This window comes from Mastigoproctus giganteus, chromosome 5, assembly GCF_048544385.1.
Source record: "Mastigoproctus giganteus isolate SK-2022 chromosome 5, ASM4854438v1, whole genome shotgun sequence".
NCBI classification, from domain to species: Eukaryota; Metazoa; Arthropoda; class Arachnida; order Uropygi; family Thelyphonidae; genus Mastigoproctus; species Mastigoproctus giganteus.
Genome location: NC_143579.1, coordinates 171,576,660 through 171,597,641, shown reverse-complemented (window position 1 = coordinate 171,597,641; position 20,982 = coordinate 171,576,660). Strand labels below are relative to the sequence as shown.

Genomic DNA, 20,982 nt, shown 5'->3' with positions numbered 1-20,982 from the left:
CGGAATCATCTGCGACAAGTTCTTTTTCCAGTCAAGGATGGTGAAGAATTGGTGCAAAGTCATTCTATCTCGAGCGCTAAAATTTGCAGGCTCACAGGTTACATACAAAAGTATTAAAGTCTTGTTAGATAAATCTTTCTTCGGTGTTTATATTATAAAACAATGCCCTCAACGAAATAGTAGTCGTGATGAAAACAAATTTCCATTTTTTTTTTTTTTCATCACGACTTCTCTTATCATCCAAATACTGGAAATCTGTTTTCATCACTTGCGCGCTCTCTCTCTCTCTCTCTCTCTCTCTCTCTCTGTATTCCCTTTTCCCACAGTAATTAGTTATGTCGAATACTAAATTTTTAATATATCAGCTGAAAACTTTTGTAAATGTTTAGATATACATTATTAACATTTATTTCTTTTTCCTCAAGTTTCTATAATCTCAACTCCAACACCAGTCGAAGATTGTCAGATGAATGATACTCATTCGGATAAGTCAGGCAGATCGGATGTGTTCGCGGATGAGGTCTCAGTAAAAAGGTAAATCCAAGGGAGGGTGCTTAAAGCCAGATTAATAATATTTTTCTGATAATTTATGTTCAATATTGTTATCTAGCGTAGTATCTGAAATCTAGAGTTTAATAATTTCAGTAAACCATTAAAATATGAATACTTGAAGCATTTGTCAATCACGATATTAAAAAAAAATGCTGACATAAAGTAACTTCTTGCAAAGGAAGTTTCTCTTAAAAAATTTAAAATAAACTATTTCAGAGCTTACGTTTATGTACCAGAATAGAGAGGAATCTCAATCATACGTGATGACAGCGTGTCAATCAAGTCAGGCCCTGGCGAGATTGTCAAAGTCCCATGGGTAAAATTTTATTCAGCGTGTAGGGATGAGGATACTTTAATAGAAGGGGTACAAGAATATTTGCTTATGGTATCGAGGCAGTATATAAAATTGGGTAGGTCGGAAAACTGCTAGTCTGGGGGATGGCTGTTTTTTGTTTTTTTATGGCGCAAAAATGAGTCTGGGGGGGATACACAGACTAATAGTTTAATGGCAGCCGTGAGCACAGCCGAAATGGATTTTTGCAACGCTTCTATTGGGACATGATTGCTGCATGTTCCAATAGAAGGAAGCAAAGTGTCGGGAATTACAAAGCCTGTTGGGAATCCTCATTGGACAAGCAAATATATAAATTGTGTTCAGATTACTAATAGCAAAAATAGGCATACATATACATATGTGCATTATACAAAGGGTACTAGGAAAGTTTTGCAATATGACGCAACAATGAATCACAGGAAGCTGCTTGTTGCTGCATGTTGAGACATGTTCATACGTGCATAGTAGCCGCCGCGCCAAGTCGATGGGCTCAGTTATTCATTAGCAGTGAGAGTGTAAAGTGCTTGCGATGGCATCGTGGTCACCAAATGAGATAAGGACAGTTTTGCGGTATAATTTCATGCGTGGTTTAACCATAGACCAGAGCTTAGAAGAAATGACTCTTGCACTAAATGATGATTGTCCACATCGTACAACGATATTCAGGTGGTATAGAGAATTCCAAGGGGTAAATTTCACTCTGGAGGATTCTGAGAGGCCGGGAAGGCCACGAACGTCAGTTACGGAGGAAAACGTTACTGCTGTGAGGAAAATGCTTGACGAAAACAGGCGAGTACATACCAACAGATAGAGGATACTTTGGGCCTAAATGCACCAGCAATTCGTTCGATTCTGCAAGATCATTTGCACGTGAAGAAACTTTGTTCTCTCTGGGTGCCGCATCAACTGACTGAAGAGCAGATGACACGACGTGTGACTTGGTGCCGGGAGATGTTAAAGTTTGATAAGGGACAATCTCGGTATGTGAACAACATCGTGACAGGTGACGAGACTTGGCTGTACTATTACGATCTGCCGACCAAGGCTCAAAACAAAGTTTGGGTCTTTGATGATGACGACACACCCGTAATTGTCAGAAAATCCCGATCTGTAAAGAAGAAAATGATAGCTGTATTTTTCAAATCGAGTGGAATTGTGGAACGTGTCGTTTTGGACACGCAGAAGACAGTCACAGCTAAGTGGTATACTGAACAATGCCTGCCTAAAGTCATTGGATCTATGAAGAACCAGCGGCCAAAGTCAAGAATGGACACCTGGTACCTCCATCACGATAATGCTGCAGCTCACCGCGCCAAAGCCTGCACCGAATATTTGACCACGACAGGACTGAAACTTCTCGAGCACCCTCCCTTACAGTCCAGCCAGACCTTGCTCCCTGCGACTTTGCACTGTTCCCGCATGTGAAAATGAAGCTAAAAGGGCCGCGGTTTTCCAGTGATGAGGACCTTCTACGGGCTTGGGACAACGAGTGTGCTTTACTCCCTAGTGAAACTTGGCAGAACTGGTTTAAAGATTGTTTTCGGAGGATGGAGAGGTGTATTGAATGTAGAGGAAATTACTTTAAAAAAATTAAATAAACAAAGCTGTATTGCAAAACTTTCCTAGTACCCTTTGTACGCTAATACTAGGAACATAATAAATAAGTTTGACGGATGTTAAATATTGGTTAAGTCGTCAAATGCAGAGATTGCAGTGATATCAGAAACATCGTGCCACTTTAAAATAGGAGATGCAGAATTTGATTACTGTGAATACAACATGTACAGAAAGGACAAACAGGGACAGGACGGTTAAGAAGCGCATAGAATTTAAGATAGCATACCCAATTGACATAGGTTGCCAGTATAATGTTCAGTCAGTTTGTGACAGCTTGGACAACAAAAATGAGAGTGAGTCTGTTTAGGCCAAATCGTTATGAACGTAATGAACAACTATACGTACAAATAGAAGGGAAATTAAATCATGAAGGATTTAAACTTTCCAGATACTGAATGAAACTTGGGATAGGTCACTCTCACAATAACAGATTATATCTGTATATTGATGTGGAATTTTCTGTCAAGGGTAAAGGAAAGAGATTTTGCTTAAGCAGTGTGACGACAGTGGTTTTGGACAAATTTTAAATCCTTTTTAGTGGGACCAACTGATGTTAACAAATGCAAAGAGCAAGATGGAAAGTAGTCGTAAAGGCTACTAAGCTTTTTATACCAACTAAGAAATATTGATCAAGGTTTAGACATATATGGATGTCATATGAACTGATGACACTACGCCGATGATTTGAAACTTCATTACTTCACGAGATCCAGACTCCACCCAGTTAATCGCGAAGAAGTAACACAGAAACTCGCACTCCTTGAAAACTACCTGATTCTATTAGTTTAGAAATAAATACACTTCAGCACGAGTCACTTTCATAAAAAAATTAAATAAGTATAATAGGTATTCCTCTCTTCATCAGTCGATGCGAAATTGATTTCTCATCGCGAGTGTACGTGTGGACCAGACTTTCCTCTCTCACTTCAAATACTACAGAAATAAATATTTTGCCATGTGAGCCATTAGGCAAGAGATGGGCGGCCTTTGTAATCGGAGTCTGGTCGTTCAGTACGTTCAGAGATGTTATCGTCCGGCCATCATGCATGCATCGGTGATTTGGTCATCTGTCCCGCCCTCGCATCTGAATCGCCATCTTGGTTAAGAATACTGGTACCTGTTAGGGTTGAACCACAAGGAACTCCTTCACGATGTCCAAGATGGTACTATTCTCCAAACTAACCATGGCACCATGAAAACAACTCATCATTACACGGAATATTTATAACTATTTGACAACTGTTTATACGCATTTGGAATTCCCCCGACGTTGACATCATCGCATGCAGTAGGAAAAGAAGAAATCACAATACGACCATTTACAGAAGTAGGAACAGGTTAGATTTTGAAGTGTACTTCAAAACCTAACATGCATCTTACACATTTCCCTCTAACACCATAAATTTTTGAAACAACCTATAAATAGCTTAAGTGAAATATGTTATGGAAAAACAAATCTTGGTTGATTCCTTCTTGATAATTCATTTCTAACACAAAAGGAATCTCCAGAAACCGACCTAATTGCCACAAGGAAAGAACCCCAATTTCCGTAGCCATCAGAGCCTAATTAATATTTCGTGGGGATTTGCCATGGTCACTTCCTGCGATGGATTTCACAGTGAATTAGCATTAGTAAAAGCACATAAAAAAAAAAAAAAAAAAACCTCATTTCACCCATCCACTCGCTCCAAACGTTTGTCAAGTTCTGCCTTGAATCTATTTAAGCTATCAACTTCTACAAAGACAGATGGAAGTTTGTTCCAGCAATCAACCACCCACCAGCTAAAGGCAAACTTCCGCACATTCCGCACAACTGCCAAATACGGAGGATGCGGAAAGGTCAGGGAATGACCACCGCATCTCCCGGAGCAATATGGCCTTAGTTGCTAATGCTCCTAAAAACCAAATAACAAACAAACTCCTACAACTGTCTTTCCTCAGTTTGAATTTATGCCCTCTCAGGCGATTATCTGAACAAGAGGAAGAATTCCATCGGCAATGAGCATGCTCAAACCATTCAAGGTATTATACACCTCAATCAGATCGCTTCGCAAGTGCCTAGTCTCCAGACGCTGTAATTTGCAAAACTTAAGCCTTTCTTCGTAAGAGCAACACTTTATTCCATTCACTAATCTTGTTGTCCTTCTCTGTACTCCTTCCAGCAGCCCTATATCCTTCTTAATATGAGGCCTCCAGACCTTATACAGTACTCAAAGTGTGGCCTGATCATTGCCTTATACAAGGGGATAATCTCCTTATCCCTGCTAGAAAAATTCCTGTATATCATTGACAAGACACCATGAGCTACTCTTGCAGACCGTCTGCACTGATCAGAAAACTTCATATCTACCTGCACAATTACCCCCAGGTCCTTTCCATTCTCTATCAATGTCAGTGTAGTACCACACAGTTAATATCTTACTCTGGGATTACTGCTTCCCATATGCAGTACTTTACATTTGTCAATGTAAACTATTCAATACGGCTTCTTCCTCTGATAATAAATGTTTATAATAATAATTAGTTCTTAATATGCTTTTATTATTATTTATTTTCAATTTTTGTAACTTCATACCAAATGTCTTATTTTATTATATTTATACATAAATTCATTATTGTAACTCATTGGCCTGTAATTTATGTATATCCCAATAGCTCCTTGCTGTTCAGGGTGAGACGCAGGGCCGAATTTACATATAAGCTAATCAAGCTTACATTACAAGGGACCTCGCTCCATCTTAAATCTTTTTTTTTTAATATTGTCACAGGTGAACCGCAGGGAGAGAAGGGCCTCATACATGTTATAGCTCAGGATCATAACAAGTTTAAATCCGGCCCTGGTGAGAAGATCGTCTGAAATTAAATAAAAAATACGTGAATTGCAGCACTTAATGTCTCATTTATACTTTACATCTGACGTGTGTGTGAACAGCCACTATACACTGCTTATAGTGCTTGTACGTTCCTAAATATGCTATATGAATTCTGAGCAGTGCTGGGTGATGATCGTTAGGTCCTTTCGAAATCAGCGAGGTTATTCATTTAAATAGCCCTTATTGAGTGCTGCTTTCGGATAAAATGAATAGAAAGGAAAATTTGTGGATCGTGCCAAGCGGCTGTAGGCAGAGTAGGCTGCCACGTATCCCACAGCCACAAATCAGTGTGGTTACAGAAGAATACGAAGCAAACTTGGGGAAAAAAAAAAAAAAAAAAAAACGTTTAATTATTAGAGCGAGTTTTGCGGAAGCTGCTTTAACCAGAACAAACAACGTCTCTTAAACAGAAACAAAAGTGATGTCGACCTGGGAACATCAAGAGAAAGGTGGCTTCAGTCAGGCATGAAATGGTGGAGCGAAATACAGTGTATTCCGTGACATTAAAGCAAAAGCGAGTTGGTGTGGAATAGAGTTTCTCAGCAGCGCATCTAGTCCTGAACGATATCAGTTAATCACTGTTATTAATAGCACGTCCTCGATTTACTGTCTTGGTGTTTGAATTTGATTTTTATATTAGCAGTACTTGTATTTTTGTATTTGTTGCCACTTGGCTCGGAATGCATCGAAACGCCATTCCTGTTTGTCATTAATTTTATTGACGAGCGTTCTGTTTTGTAAAATTTTGTGCCATTTCAACTCCTGGCTAAAACTACAGCAGATAATTACAATTTATTAATGTAATAAATCCATACGTTACAGAAACCAAACAATAATTACGAAAACAGTTTGTTTTAAATAAACTACAAATGGAATGCAATGTAATCTCCTTGCTTTACAAACACACCCTTCATCTCTCTGCCATCTTCCTGATGCCACCGACGAAGGACATATTCGGTTGCTTGTAAAGCCAAGTGCATACCTGTTCATAAAGAACGAAAAGTATTCCATCGCATATTTCATTTGAAAGGTTTATCTGAATAAAGTGATGTAATAATACAAATACAATTTTATTAATCTTCCGATACTTATGCATCAGTATAACTTGTTAAGAATATCTGACCTTATCAACAAGGGTTTTTCTTTAATATTAATAATAGTACATAAGATTCGTGAATGAGATTAAATACTTTTCCCACAAACAATTAAAAACTAGGAGAAAATAAATGCAGACACTTGTGATTCCTTAAATAGGAGGATATAACTTTCAACACGATTATAAAAAAAATAATAATAACAAAGACATTTAATTCTCGTTTTTCCTCCCGAATAGTGGCATAACATAACCTGACCCTTTTTTTTTTTTTTTTTAATTAGACTTTTATTTAAAATTGGTAACCTGAAATCAGAAAACTAAGCGAAAAATGGAATAAACAAACTACTCCGATCTCGCCGACCTGTACATCGTATTCCTAGCGGCTTCATTCAGTTGAAAACCTGCATTCACTCTTAGTGAACAACAGATCTGCCCGTACAGAACTAACCTCGTTTGTGGAGAGTTTCACTTACCACAAAATTCAAATCGCTGCACGTTGCTCGCCAATGAGACAATCCGAAAGTGAAGCCGACGTGTTAAAAAGCCACAGCTACAGGAGACACTAAATATATTGCAACTGAGCATCGTGTTTCTATTTGTATCAGTATATAGTACGTTTGATATCCACAAGAGCGCAGTCTGACATCTTATCAGTATTTAATAGGATCTTAATTGTGCAGAACCAATCCTCTCACTTTTGGACAGTCATGACAGTGATTCATAAAAATAGTCATTTATTTTCGAACTTAATATAACTGAACCTCATTATAATACTTTTCCACAAAGTGTTTTGTGGAATTACACAAACGAATATATGTCGACTACATATATTTTTGAGGGCTCAGATTTTATATTTGTAGCTTAAGGCCTGACGTAGCCGAGTGGTCAAGAGTGAGAATGCATAGCACGCGTTCCTTGAGAGGACCTGGGTTCAAAAACCAGTGGCTGCTAAATACCATTAACATTTGTATTGATTGATTGATTTATTGTAAACTCCACTGACTATACTCGTGCCGGAGTATAAACAAGAACATTTTTTTTTTTTTTAATTTTGGGAGCCAGTATAGTTATGGTGACGAAGAAAACTGGTTGTTTGATTAATGGAGCTATGTGTAACCATAGACTAGATGATTTACTAATACATCAAACTAAACTTTACTCTTATCTCTATTTACAGGAAGAACAATAGCAAAAAAGTCCTACTAAGAAAGTCGATGTTTCTTAGTGTTGCTTATTCTACTAATATAGGTGGGACTGGAACTATAACAGGAACGGGTCCTAATCTGGTCTTGAAGGGCATCATGGATGAGTGAGTATGCACATAAGCAACATTTTTAAATATAAATAAAAAAATGGAGTTAATCATTAGCAACATTTTAAATGTAACATTTCATTTTAAAACTTTTTAATTCAATTTCTTCACCATGAAGAAATTTTTAATCACATTGCCGAACTTGGCAATGTGATTAAAATTGATTAACTGATTTGTCTCATATTTGTAATCTAGTTTTGATAGTCTTTCTTCTCTGCAATTTCAGTTTCGTTTTAAGATAAAGAAAATGGAGAAGAGAGGAAAATAAACTGTTCTGTGGGACATACTCTCGAGTAAATTTAAAGTGACGGGAGTGTTATTTATCTTTCAATTTCAAAGGATACAGTCCTCCATAACAGTATGGTAGATTCGTCACACCTTTGGAGGACCGACAGATCATTTAAGTCTGGGTGTAAATCCCGTCAGAGCTTGGAGTTCTTAAACTTTGACTGAGACGATAGTTAGCCAATCTCAGTCGAAGGAGTAGAGGTTTTTTTGTTTTTTCAGCCGCACAATATGCAAATTGCCCCACACATACAGTGTATATATATGTGTGTGTGTGTGTATATATATATATATATGGCCAATCAAATCCACGGAAAATTATATCATATAAAATGGTAGTTGTTATGCAACGTTTTATGTTACTATACTTATTTTTATTTTATAAAAATTTGGGTTTTAGTATCGGAATTTTTATTGTCATTTATCAGTGACAGGTGGCTATAAACTGTCATTGAGCCATGGGCACTACCGCAATAACAGTACAAAAAATAAAAGTAAATACCTTTTTGTTTTTAATTTATATTTCTTTTGTTTAGTACTGATTTGTACTTATATTGTACAGTATTTATAATCGATATTATAAATTGAGTATCATATAATGTAGTCGTATCTGTAAATCAACACAGAAGAAATAATGCGTTGTTCTACTGGCTCTCATTATTACTAACAGCAAACAACTCACGCAGGCAGATGTAGATATGCATCGATGATCTTCTAACTGCCGAAGGATGGCTAAATGGCTAAATTTTGCCACGGAAAGATTGTCACTAGATACTAGTCTCGTGGGCTTTGTTAGTGTTTATTCGCAATGAATAAGAAAAGTAATTTATTTTAAAAAAATAGAAAAGAAAAATAATGTTTTCTTCGCTGTGGTACACCGATAAACGTGAAATTAAATGATAAGGATGATCTTTAATTGATTTGAATATCGTGGAAAAGCAATGACTTAAAAATAATAAAATTAAAAATATAATTTTTATTTTGGCACTACCAGTTCAAATTACCCAATGGCCGCTACTGATGTAAATGATATTTTCGCTTTTATTGTGCGTTGATTTTCTAACTTTGCACGGGAAAAGATGTAAAAATGGGTGGAACACTTTAATGGTGAACGTTGCGGAAAATTATCCATTTGAATACGGTGACGATAGCTGATTAGGCAGTCAGTTAGCTATCATCTAGGAGGTGTGGCAGTAAACTTTCCGGACTGGTGCTGTTGAGGTCATGTTGGATGAGTTTGAAAATAAACGGAAGAAGTATGTTGTAGTTTAAAGTTCTTCCAACAGGTGGTGGTACAGAGATTAACTGTCAAATTTTGCTTTAAACTTGGAAAATCTGCAACAGAAACGTACGAAATGTTAAAACCTGTTTATGGTGACGAAACATAAGTTCGTACTAATGTGTTTTTAATGGTATAAGCAGTTCAAAGACGGATGTGAGGATGCCAGAATTACAAAAGTTCGGGAAATTGTGGCAAGAAATCGTTATTTGACATCAGAATGATGGCTGATGAGTTGGACTTGAATAAGACGATTCATCAAATTCTGCATGGAGATTTAGAGAAAAGGAAGCGCTCTGCAAAATTTGTGCCACACAGCCTCACGGATTAGCAAAAGCAACGAAGAGTGTCATCATGCGAAGCCTTCATCCAGACTTGTCAAGACGGTCCTGATTTCCTCGACAGTATTGTCACTGGATATGAGTGTTTGGTGTTTCAAAATGACCCAGAGACGAAGCATCAGAGCATGCAATGCGCTTCAAAATCGTTAGCGAGGCCCAAAAAGTTTTTCGTTTACAGATGTCCAGGGTCAAGGCGATGCTGATTATGTTTTTTGACAAAAAGGTGTGATTCACAAGGAATTTGTACCTGAAGGAGAGATAATCAGTGTTGTGTTCTAGATAATCAGGTTTCAAAGCCTATTGAAGCGCATTTTCCAGGTGAGGCCGCAATTTCGAGAGAAATGCAGCTGGACCTTGTGCTACAATTTCCCCGCCTATTCCACACTTGTGAAGACATTTCTGACGAAACATGGCATTTTAGAGATCAACTGTCCATCCTACTCTCCTGATCTAGCTCCAGCGGATTTTTTCCTCATTCCCAAGGTGAAAACTGCCGTCAAAGAAAATTTTCAGGATATTGAGGACGTAACGATAAACGTAACCGCTGAACTAACGTCATCTCTTTGAACGCCTTCGCTGACTCTTTTCAAAAACTTCTAGAACGGGGTAATAAGTGCATTCAATCAGGTGGTGATTACTTTCAATAAAAATAAATTAATTTTTGAGTTTCTTCACTTTGTGTTCTTTTTATTGCACCATCCCGAGAACACTATTGCCACACTCCTTGTATGTAAAAAAAAAACTAAAGCATTTTCATTCAAATTACAGAAAGACACTATAAACCAGAAGGACGCAATATCCTGAAGCAATGCCACGACCCAAAATTAATAAGCATATTTATCGTGACCCAAAAAAAAAAAAAAAAATGAACTAGGATATTTGTCGCGACCGAGCGTGATGTTATTTTTATTTGAGCGTGAATGTTTGGTTAGTACTGATTTGTACTTATATTATATTTATAATCTATGTTAAATATGATTAAGTATAATATAATGTAGTCATTTCTAAATAACAAAATTGAATAGAAAAATAAGAAAAGCTTTGTTATTCATCTTACCTAGATGTTAACATATGTAGATAACATGAAACTTTTCATTTAATATGAACATTGAAGGTTCAAATACTTGAGCCATTCTGTTCTCAAAGTTTTTACGATGCGTTGCTCCATATTTTCTTTCCCCATCCTTGACATTTTATTTACAACTGCGTTATCACATTTTTTTTTCGCCAACTACAGTTTGCATACCGCTACCTTAAAATTCAAGTAGATTATTAGTAATGTGATAATACAGATTTCCTTAAATCTGGTTGGTCAGTCACCCGGCTACAGTTAGAAAGAGTGTGGAGGTTTCTTTTAGTATGGTTACAATCATTCACATTGACTAAATTAACTGTATTACCAAGGTGAAATCTTAATAACACCTTGAACGTTATTAAATCTTGAGGAAGGATTTACATGAGCCAAGGAAACTTGGAATTATCCGATAAGAATAAATCTACAACTTAAGCTAAGATCTCAATAGCTCAATGAATGTATCAGTGAAACTTTTTAATGCCTATTTCAAAGCTATAGGCCTATATTATTTGAGTTCCCTAATAATTATTGCGCATAACTGGTTCTGGAAACGCTTACCTCACCGGTGAAGGTTAGTCGAGTTACTTAAAACTGGTTAAAAGTCACAATTCATTCAGTTTACAAATTCATCGGTTTCCATTATGAGTCTCTTCTTTTGGGATTTTAACTGCCTATTTCTAATGAAATGCTTAATGTTAATTTTAACCCTCTATATTGATGTTTGTTCTGGATTTATATTAAATTAAATTTACTGTTTATATTAATTTTATTCGATCTTTAATTTTTAGTTAGTTTTCTATGCAATATTCGATAGTCATACTCTGACATTGAAATTAAACGAACTTTTAAAATTTCTCCTTTTTTTCTGTTTTACAAATTTCACAATTTGTAAAGATGGAATGAATAAAATTTGTTTCTCACATTTATGGACATCGCCCTCTTGTATCTTCGGCCTACAGTAGATATATGAAAATACCACATATCCTTTAACTATTTTTGGTATTACTATACGTACTGGTGCTCATTATGTGCTTACGTATAAAAATGGAAACGGTAAAACCTAGTGAATCATGAGGTTTCACACCCGATTTCATTTCAACGTAAAGATAATTCGTTTCTTACGAAAGTCACGCCCCTTCTATTCGAAAATAGTCACAAATATATCCTTGCCAGTATTTGCAGAACGATACTAATGAATCATAGAAGGAAACTGCCATCTGAAAATACCATTGTACAGTAAGTTATGCGCACGGAAAAAGTTTGATTGGGAAATGGATCACCGAATTATACCCTTTCCCATGATGTTTTCTTAACTTTACTGGAAAAAGCCAGTAAACCGGTACATTTTTTAAAAATTTAAATCCTCCATTTGCTGCATTGAATATCTTCAAATGCTACTGAGGCAACTGAACTTAAACTGTTCAAATGTTATAATGTTTTACGAAGACTTTTGCTGTGCGATAGTTGTATTTTCAGAAAAATCGTTTTGATCTCTAGAGATAGTCTTGAATACTCTGTATTAGCTCCAAAAAGGACAATGACTGATTCCTCTCAGGCTTACGATTACTTCCTATAATAATAATATTAATATTATTATAGGAAGTAATCTTAAGCCTGAGAGGAATGCTTGCATGGGTGGTGCTGCTGAAATTTAATTTAAAGAATAAAATATTTTCGCAGAAAAAGGCACCGTTTATACAAGTACCATTTATAGATTCTAATACTGCCGACGCAACGTAGAATTTGATCTGTTTCAGCTATCATGCTCTACCTCTTATCTATTTGAGAATAAGACCAAAGTTTAGTCTTACAAATATAAAGGTGAGTGCGCCTCTATATAGGAAAGAAAGAAAGAGAACGGAAATTCTTTACACAGTTTGCCATTTCATTGCTAATTAATGGCGTAAAGAACAAACAAATTGTACTAAAGCTTAAGAATAAATTATTCTGGCATTCTTTATGGCTAAAGTTTAATTTTTCAAAAGCGTCTGTCACACAGAATTCTATATTATAGTCTGGTTTTCAAATTTATATTTTATAAAACAGATCTCGTTTTATTATTATTTTATTACGGGTCGTTTATAAAGAAAATGACAGTTTCCATTAAACGAAATTACAAATACGGTCGGAGTACGGATAGATAAAATACAAATTGCTAAATAAATATGATACTGATCTGTATATCGTAATTAGTTTCCAGTGCCAAGTAGAAACAGCTGCAAGACCTTTGCAATGTAGTGTTCTCATGGACAATGAATAAATTCAACCAAACACAGGAAATGCTTCCGACCTGATTTTCAGAAAGTAGGTGCGATTATAGGAATTATTTTTTTAAAAATAGACCTATCTATTTGCAAATGATACAGTTCTGTTCATCCAAAATAAATTCTTCAAAAAAAAAAAAAAAAAAATGGAGCTTCATGATTAGAAACCGGCAGCAGTTGCATCTTTGTTCAATTTCTTGAAAGAAGTGGCGCCACCTAGTAACGAACAAAACGGAAGGATGCAAATAATAAAAATAACTGATTGTATTCTAACATCCTTCGCAAAAAGCGCAGCAGCTTAAAGACATTTTTAAAGTAAATGAATTGTGTTTTTAACGTTTCTCCCAATCTTAAGGTGGCATATAATTCTCATGCAAAATTTGTCCTTTAATGTATTTCTTTTTAATTCGAATAATTTCTATCGAAAAATTTCGAATAATAATTTTTATATACTGTATTATTTAGAAATTTTTTTTTTTCTAAATGGAAAACTATTTCTTGACTGAATGTCTAAGAATATGAAAGAGGTTGTTTATGCATGGGTATGGCACTTCCATCATTTCTACTACCCAGGTAGTATGAATGCATCGTTTTTTCATATCACATATTGTGAACACCTTCACAACGAGTTGCTTAGGTATCGCACTACGAATAAGTAACACTTCTCTGGTAGCGAAACGGTGCCGCCTGGGTGGTGGTGGTGCCCGTCTGAGAATAAGTAACAGTAGTCTTCTCTACCAGAGAAGTGTTACTTATTCGAAGTAGTGCAATACCTATGCAACTCGTTGTGAAGGTGTTCACAATATGAGATATGAAAAAACGATGCATTCATACTACCTGGGTAGTAGAAATGATGGAAGTGCCATACCCATGCATAGAAAACCTCTTTTATGAAATCACATGTTTCAAGAACATATTTTCAACTTTTTTTCTTCCTAGTGATACTAGTATTTTCCCTTCTATCCTATAAATACTCAGAATGACTAGGGAACTGAACAATATTTAGACCGCCTGGTGTTGAATAAGTGGAGCAACCATTAACTTATCGTAGATTGTTCGGAATCAGGGCCGGCCACGAGCATGTTCAAACGATTCTGTCGAACACGACGCCACGCTCAAATAGTCTAAATAATAATAATATCATCCGTGTCTTTTCTGCATTTCTATCAACGAGTCTATCGCCGTCTTACCCACATTATCGTCACTCCAAGAGGGCTTGCGCAAATCGACTTGAAAATTGCTAGAAGTAGAGCGTAACTTCATTCTCAATGTGTATGTTTGTTTCGTTTGATATCGAACATAAGACGTTATTTAAAAATGTAATTTTTATATTATACAGTACTCGCTTTCAATAATATCGGTATTGTTTGTGTATGTGATGTGTGATTATTGGTTCCTAGCATGGAATTGACCCCTTGGAAGCAGATTATCACCACTCGCAACATAACTACCATCTCTAAGCTCGTTTCGGGTAAACTCTATGCTCCCGTCATCGATAGCCTCATCATCCTGCCCAAGAATTCGTCTGACATCCATAAATCAGGGTCTCAGAAACTTTTCGCGAATAAGTAAATCAACGAATGACAAGATGCAAGGTTCTGTATTATTTGTAATTTGAGACTTATACACAGCTCGACAAAATTAACAGAACACGTAGAAAACTTGGTGCAATTCGTGCAGCTTGGTATGGTGATGTACCATAGAATAACGAGGAAATGAGGAGAGAGCGAGAAACTTTGGGGTTCTGTAACGATTACCAAAAAGGTGACATTACAGAAGTCAATATATCGAAAATATGGTCACATGACATCAGTGCAGAGTATGATGCACTCTAAGGGCTGAAAAGGTCTGATAGCGGTAAAACATATTCGATATAAAAGTGTCTATAAGATGTAGTATACATCTTACAGACATTTTATAAACTCTTGGTGAGCTAAGAAAGTAGTTCACCCAGTGAACGAGGAGTTGGCTGTAGGCATGCAATGCAACGCCTAAGAGCACACAAGTTCGATAGGATTCGGATTTAAGTCTGATGACCGTGCTGGCCACGACAGTCGTCGGAGACCTTCAGTTTCAAGATGTTCCTCCACCACTTGAGCTCTATGTGCAATGGCGTTGTTTAGCCTGAAAAGAAGAGGGTTGCAGCCATTGATCGTTATTCTCCCCCCCCCCACACGAGAACATCGCTTCCACCGAAGTGTCCCTTTCTCTGATGTTGGAGGGATGGTACCCCATTTCTCTTTGTCTCCAGATGAAATAACGTAGGGTAAAACGGAACTCATCAGAGAACAGAACTGTACGCCATTTGTCATGACACTAGTTTCGATGAGCATTGCGGTAGTTTGGGATTTGTGGGATTTAAGGTATTCTTGTTTTATGAGGGTTTCCCCTATGTGCCACAGTATCCCACAGTACTCCAGGGTTTCCCCTATGTTCCACAGTAGCGTCTGAAAAGCAAACATGCCAAAGCCGGCAAGTGTGAATAAGTGTTGGTGTGTAAAGATTGTGTGTGTGTTATGTTGAGTGCCGGCGCCTGGCAACTTCGCAGCCAGAGGGCAGTGAACACCTGGTCCGCTGCCCCCTGACTCCCATCCCATGTCATGTAGAGGCGTACCAGGGACCACAAACAGGTAAAGACTTATGGGAATAATAAGAAAACTTGTTATCCCAATGGGATTAGTGGGATACAAACCACTGACCTCCTTGCCTACAGTCCACTTGAATTGAGCCTTCTTACCGCAGTTCGGTTGGAAATGTTTTCACCTGTGGCCGCAGCAACCTCAAGAGACAGTTAATGACAAGATATTGTAGGGTCCGTCTTGCTGTTAGAGTCAAATAGCGGTCTGTTCTGGTTGACGCTGCCCTCTGGCGACCTTGGCCAGCTCATCTTGTAATGGTTCATGGATCCTGAAACTGTTTCCATAGTGCTGAGATGATACTGCGTGACACATTAAGCCAACGTGCCACCTCTGCCTGCGAGTGCCCGGCTTCAAGTCGGCAATGGCCTGCCATCTCAAAGAATCATCTAAACGATGATGACTTGCCATCCGGAGTATTAGAGGTGTGGCTATCACACTGAGCAAGCCAAAACAAAAAAGGGAAAGAAGTGATGTAGTTGCAACCTGTGTTTTTATTGGCATGATTGATTTCTATTAGATACTCGGAATTTGCATGCCAGGATGCCTATTATATCAAATATTCACCTTTGCCAACATTGTTCACTATAAAGTATTCATGAAAATCATTCTATTAATTTTGTCGATTTATTATTTATTGTAGCTCTTGGTTTATTATTTGTAATTTGTGGCCAATAGCTCTGATTTTACTTAAATTTTACTTTATATTGAAAGTGTTTCTATTATCTGTTTTTTTTTTATGTACAGGATGTTTCCAAAAAATACTGTCCTTTCATTCGACAAGTGGATGATGTACAATACCCCGGTGATGTTCGTGTGCGTAATACTGGCCTGGATGTTCTTATTCCTTGTCTATCTCAGGAGGGCGTAAGTATTTTTCCTCACTACACCTGTCTATCAGTTCTACTACACGTTCTTAGACTATAAAGGAAAAATTTCATATCATATTTGTTCTCCGTCTTCAGAATTACTGGTATATGCCAGTAATTTTGAAGGAGGCGAAATAGTGCATAAAATCATTAAGGTCAATTGTATGAGGACATCACTGGACTCGGATTGAGTAGTGCCAATTTGTGATACATCGGCACTTATCTTATCAAATCTTTTGGATTGAGAAGTGCAATGTATCACAAATGCATTAGACTGGTTCTAAGCGTGAAGTGGGTAACTTCAGACCGTTTAGTCTGACTTCATCGGTAGGTTGTTGTAGTAGGGTTTTAGAAGCATCAGCAACTAAGGCCATAGTGTTCCGTGTATACTGTCTGCAAATCATTTAACAAAGCTGGTTAGCTATTTTGACCTTGTCACTTATGAGCTAGATGCAGGAAATAATTTTGACTTTTTTTTTTTTTTTTGGAATTCGTGCACGTGGAGATCTTACAAAGTTTGATTTCTGATATCTTGGTAGGACAGTGTGTTTATTTGTTTGTTTGTATATATATTTATTGTATTGCGGAATACACAATCAAGCAGTCGTTATACTTGTAGTTCTACATAGGAGTTTTAAACAATACAGAGTAAGAAATCGTATAAAATGAACTTATAAGAAACAAAGCTCAAGTTAGTTTTCACATAATAAATAGTATTACTTTCAATTAGCACAGTGTACGTTAATGCATATTCATAAATTTAGTTGAATCCATAACTTGTGGTGCATTAGGGGTAAAATTATGACCCGTAATGTAACGAAGATTGACATATTACGGGTCATAATCTGCCGTCTTGTATTTTAGATCTTCCAAGTTTGGTTAACCTGTGATTTTTATTTATTTATTTATTTTAAGGATTTATTCTGAAATTGTAACAAATAGAGATTCAGTTTGCTTGTAAGATTTCATTGCTGTCGTTCTTGGCCAGATTAAGCTTTTTTCTATTGCATATGTTATTTGTGGCTTAAAATCGGTTAGCCGTAGAGCTTTCTGCTAATTAAAAGCTTTCTGCTAATTTTTTTGGCTGCTGCAGCATGAGCCTCAGGCTTCCTTGCACCATACGGCGATCCTATGGTCGGAAGCGAGATTTCACTCCGGTCAGCAAAAAACGAGAAGGTACAGTTATATTTGACTCAGGAACACCAACGCTAGACAATGGAAGATTGAAAAAACGTTACCGGTCTAACAGATCCACTTCCTGCTGTTTTACGCTGATTAGAAGAAAGGATATGGCGAAAACAACATGAGTCCATGGATCCATCCTGCCAGGTGTCGATATTGCAAGTTGATGGTGCAGTGTAATGATGTAAGGAATGTTTTCATGGTGCATATTGGGCCCTTGATACCAGTGGCCCAACATTTGGCCACAACAGGTAATCTGGAAATAGTTTCCAACTAGGCGCATCCCTTGATGGTTGTAGTGTGTTATCTATCTATCTACCAACAGGATAATACACCGTGTCACAACGCTAGAATTGTACTGAATTGGTTTCAGGAATATGAGAATGAATTTAAACTACCGTAGTAAACTCGCCAGTCACCAGATCTCATTCCAATGAACGTATGTGAGATGAGGTGGATCTAGCTTTTCGGAATGGAACTGCAACTATCAAATTTTCAATAACTGTGGGAAGCAATTGAGGGAACGTGAATGCTGCTTCTTGTAGCACGCTTTCGACACCTCGTTGAGTTGACTGCGACGAATCTAGGTTGTTCTGAGAGGGGCTAAGGTGGGGAGAAGCTACTTGCTATCAGGTAGGTGAACTGAATAAAGCAGCCAGTCAGTGTATTCAGTCTGGGCAACTCCTTGTTCCCTTTCATTGCTCGCGTCCAGTTATTTTCTATACTCAGCAGTTTCCACCAAAAACTTTTCTTTGATACTATTGCATACCAGATTATAAGTTATGCTTCAGAGTTCTCAGGTTACGTAAATAGTTTAACTAATGTACAACTTAGTGCATTTGCATCATTTCGATACATACCCAACTACATAAGTAATTATGAATTGGCATCATTAAGTATATCTCATATTGTGAATACCTTCACAACGAGTTGCCGTGATATTTCACTACCTCAAATATGTAACGCTTCACCATAGGAGAAGACTATTGTTACTTATTCTCAGCGGATACCATCACCCATACGGTACCGTTTCGGAGCTTATTGGCTCCTCATCAGTGGGTGGGCAGGTGGTACTGATGATGTTTGGTTGTTTGGTTTTTAGGAGCATTAGCAACTAAGGCCATATTGCTCCGTGAATATGCGGTGGTTATTCCCTGACCTTTCCGCATCCTCCGTATTTGGTGGTAACGGGCACGAACCCCGGTCTGATCAAGAAGCGTGTGCTACGCACTGCTGCTCCTTCCCACCTGGCTACGGAGGCGGCACCAGGGTACTGATGAGGTTGCCATGATATTTCCTCTGGAAATATCATGGCAACTCGTTGTGAAGGTATTCATAATATGAGATATTAATGATGCCAATTCATAATTACTTATGTAGTTGGCTATGTACAGAAATGATGCAAATGCACTAACTTCTACATTAGTTAAACTATTTACGTAGCCTGAGGCTTTAGCCCTAAACTACCGTAATCTAAATTACTCCATCAGGCATCTCTCATATTGTGGATTTATACTTCGCAACCGGGTTATCATCAATGCAACACCAGGGTACCTGCCCACCCACTGATGAGCAGCCAATAAGCTCCGAAACGGTGCCGTATTGGTGATGGCATCCGCTGAGAATAAGTAACATAGTCTTCTCCTATGGTGAAGCGTTACATATTCGAGGTAGTGAAATATCATGGCAACTCGTTGTGACGGTATTCGCAATATGAGATATACTTAATGATGACAAGTCATAATTACTTATGTAGTTGGCTATGTACAGAAATGATGCAAATGCACTAACTTGTAAATTGCTTCAGAGTTCTATAACTGCCCCATTCTATTTTCTTCTTTATTAAACTATCCAGCTCCTTATTCATCCATATCGCGTCTTCCTTGTGCTAAATTTGCATAATGACATGTGTATATTCTTGGCTTCCATGATGGCGATACAGAAAATATATACGGAGCAATATGGCCTTAGTTGCTGATGCTCCTAAAACCGTACTACAACTACGTGATGACGACTTTAAATTAATTTCGAAATTCAGTTGTATTCTTCCTCTTTGTCTTCTGGGGAGGAACAGTTAGACTGTAACAGCTGTTTTTTTTTTTTTTTGACAAGTATGCCAAAGTTATCCTCGCCATCCTTTATTTCAGAGTGATAAAATTTCTGTTAGCCCTGTTATGGCAACATTAGTTTTCCTAATCAAGGGTTACTAGCAGCACTTCTAACAATGCTATAAACATTTTTCAATATAAGTATTTTTGTGTTGTTCACCAATCTAACAAAAACGTTTTGTTAGAGTAAGCCTTAAAGAAGTTTTCGGTATTTTCAAATTTCCCCGAAAAAATATGGGATTTCATATTTATGAGGATTTATATAAATTATGAATTTTATTTAAATTTGATATTAGTGTATCTCTTAAGTATCTTCATTAATCGTTATTTTCACATAGGTTTAACCCTGTTAACCTGGGAAAGTTATCTTTCCCAGGTTAACAGGGAAACGCTCTATGCTGATATCTCCCAAAATCCTTGCAGTCCCTAAGGTCTTGAATTAACCCATAAGGGTTTCGTGGATTTTTTTATTTTTTTTTTTTTTCTGTATATCCCCTATGTTTATCTACCTGGGTTCGTTGAGATTAATGTTATTAGTTGCCACATGTTCTGTTCAGACCCTTTTGAAAACCGGCATTTTTACGTCATCAGTTTTCGCTCCAGGCATGCATAGCGTAGTTCTAGTTCACCTATCTATATTACAAAAAAAAAAAAAAAAAAAAAAGCATACAATCCGTTTCCCTTACAGTAGTAACCCAATAACTACATCCTTTCGAACCAGAGCAGTCTGCGTTTATCAAGTTTTCCCTGAGACCTGAATCTGCAGTGCGTCACCTGACAATTTACTAAGCACTTCCTACCCGAAAATGAATCGAAACTAGGGACTCGCCAAGGATCCCTCGTTTTCGAGTAGTGTTTCCCTACCCAAACTTGGGACACCTACACATTCGTAATAAGGGTTAACAAAAGCAATAAAAACCAGTATTTTTGGTAAATATTCTAGGATATTCATATTTCTATGACGCTAGTAAGAATCTTATTGGGTCATGAATATTGGTGAAATATGAAAATGGGGCTCTTCCTAACAAGGTCAGAAATCGCTGCACTAGAGTATGATTAAGTTATCGTACGCCACACATTGTGAAAAGTGGAATTAATTTTTATCAATTTAATAAACAAACGTAGCAACCCTGAAAAATGGTTAAATGTCATACCTCAC

General features: G+C 37.2%; 1 protein-coding gene across 1 annotated transcript in view; it reads left to right on the top strand.

Annotated features, from left to right (window-relative positions):
- The window catches only part of LOC150085844 (Na(+)/citrate cotransporter-like), a 104,323-nt gene that overhangs the window by 69,712 nt on the left and 13,629 nt on the right, over positions 1–20,982 (top strand). Inside the window, exons 5-7 of the mRNA XM_090373521.1 lie at positions 426–534; positions 7,650–7,781; positions 16,412–16,531. Coding sequence (XP_090229647.1) covers positions 426–534; positions 7,650–7,781; positions 16,412–16,531 — 361 coding nt within the window. The remainder of the gene's footprint in view (positions 1–425; positions 535–7,649; positions 7,782–16,411; positions 16,532–20,982) is intronic.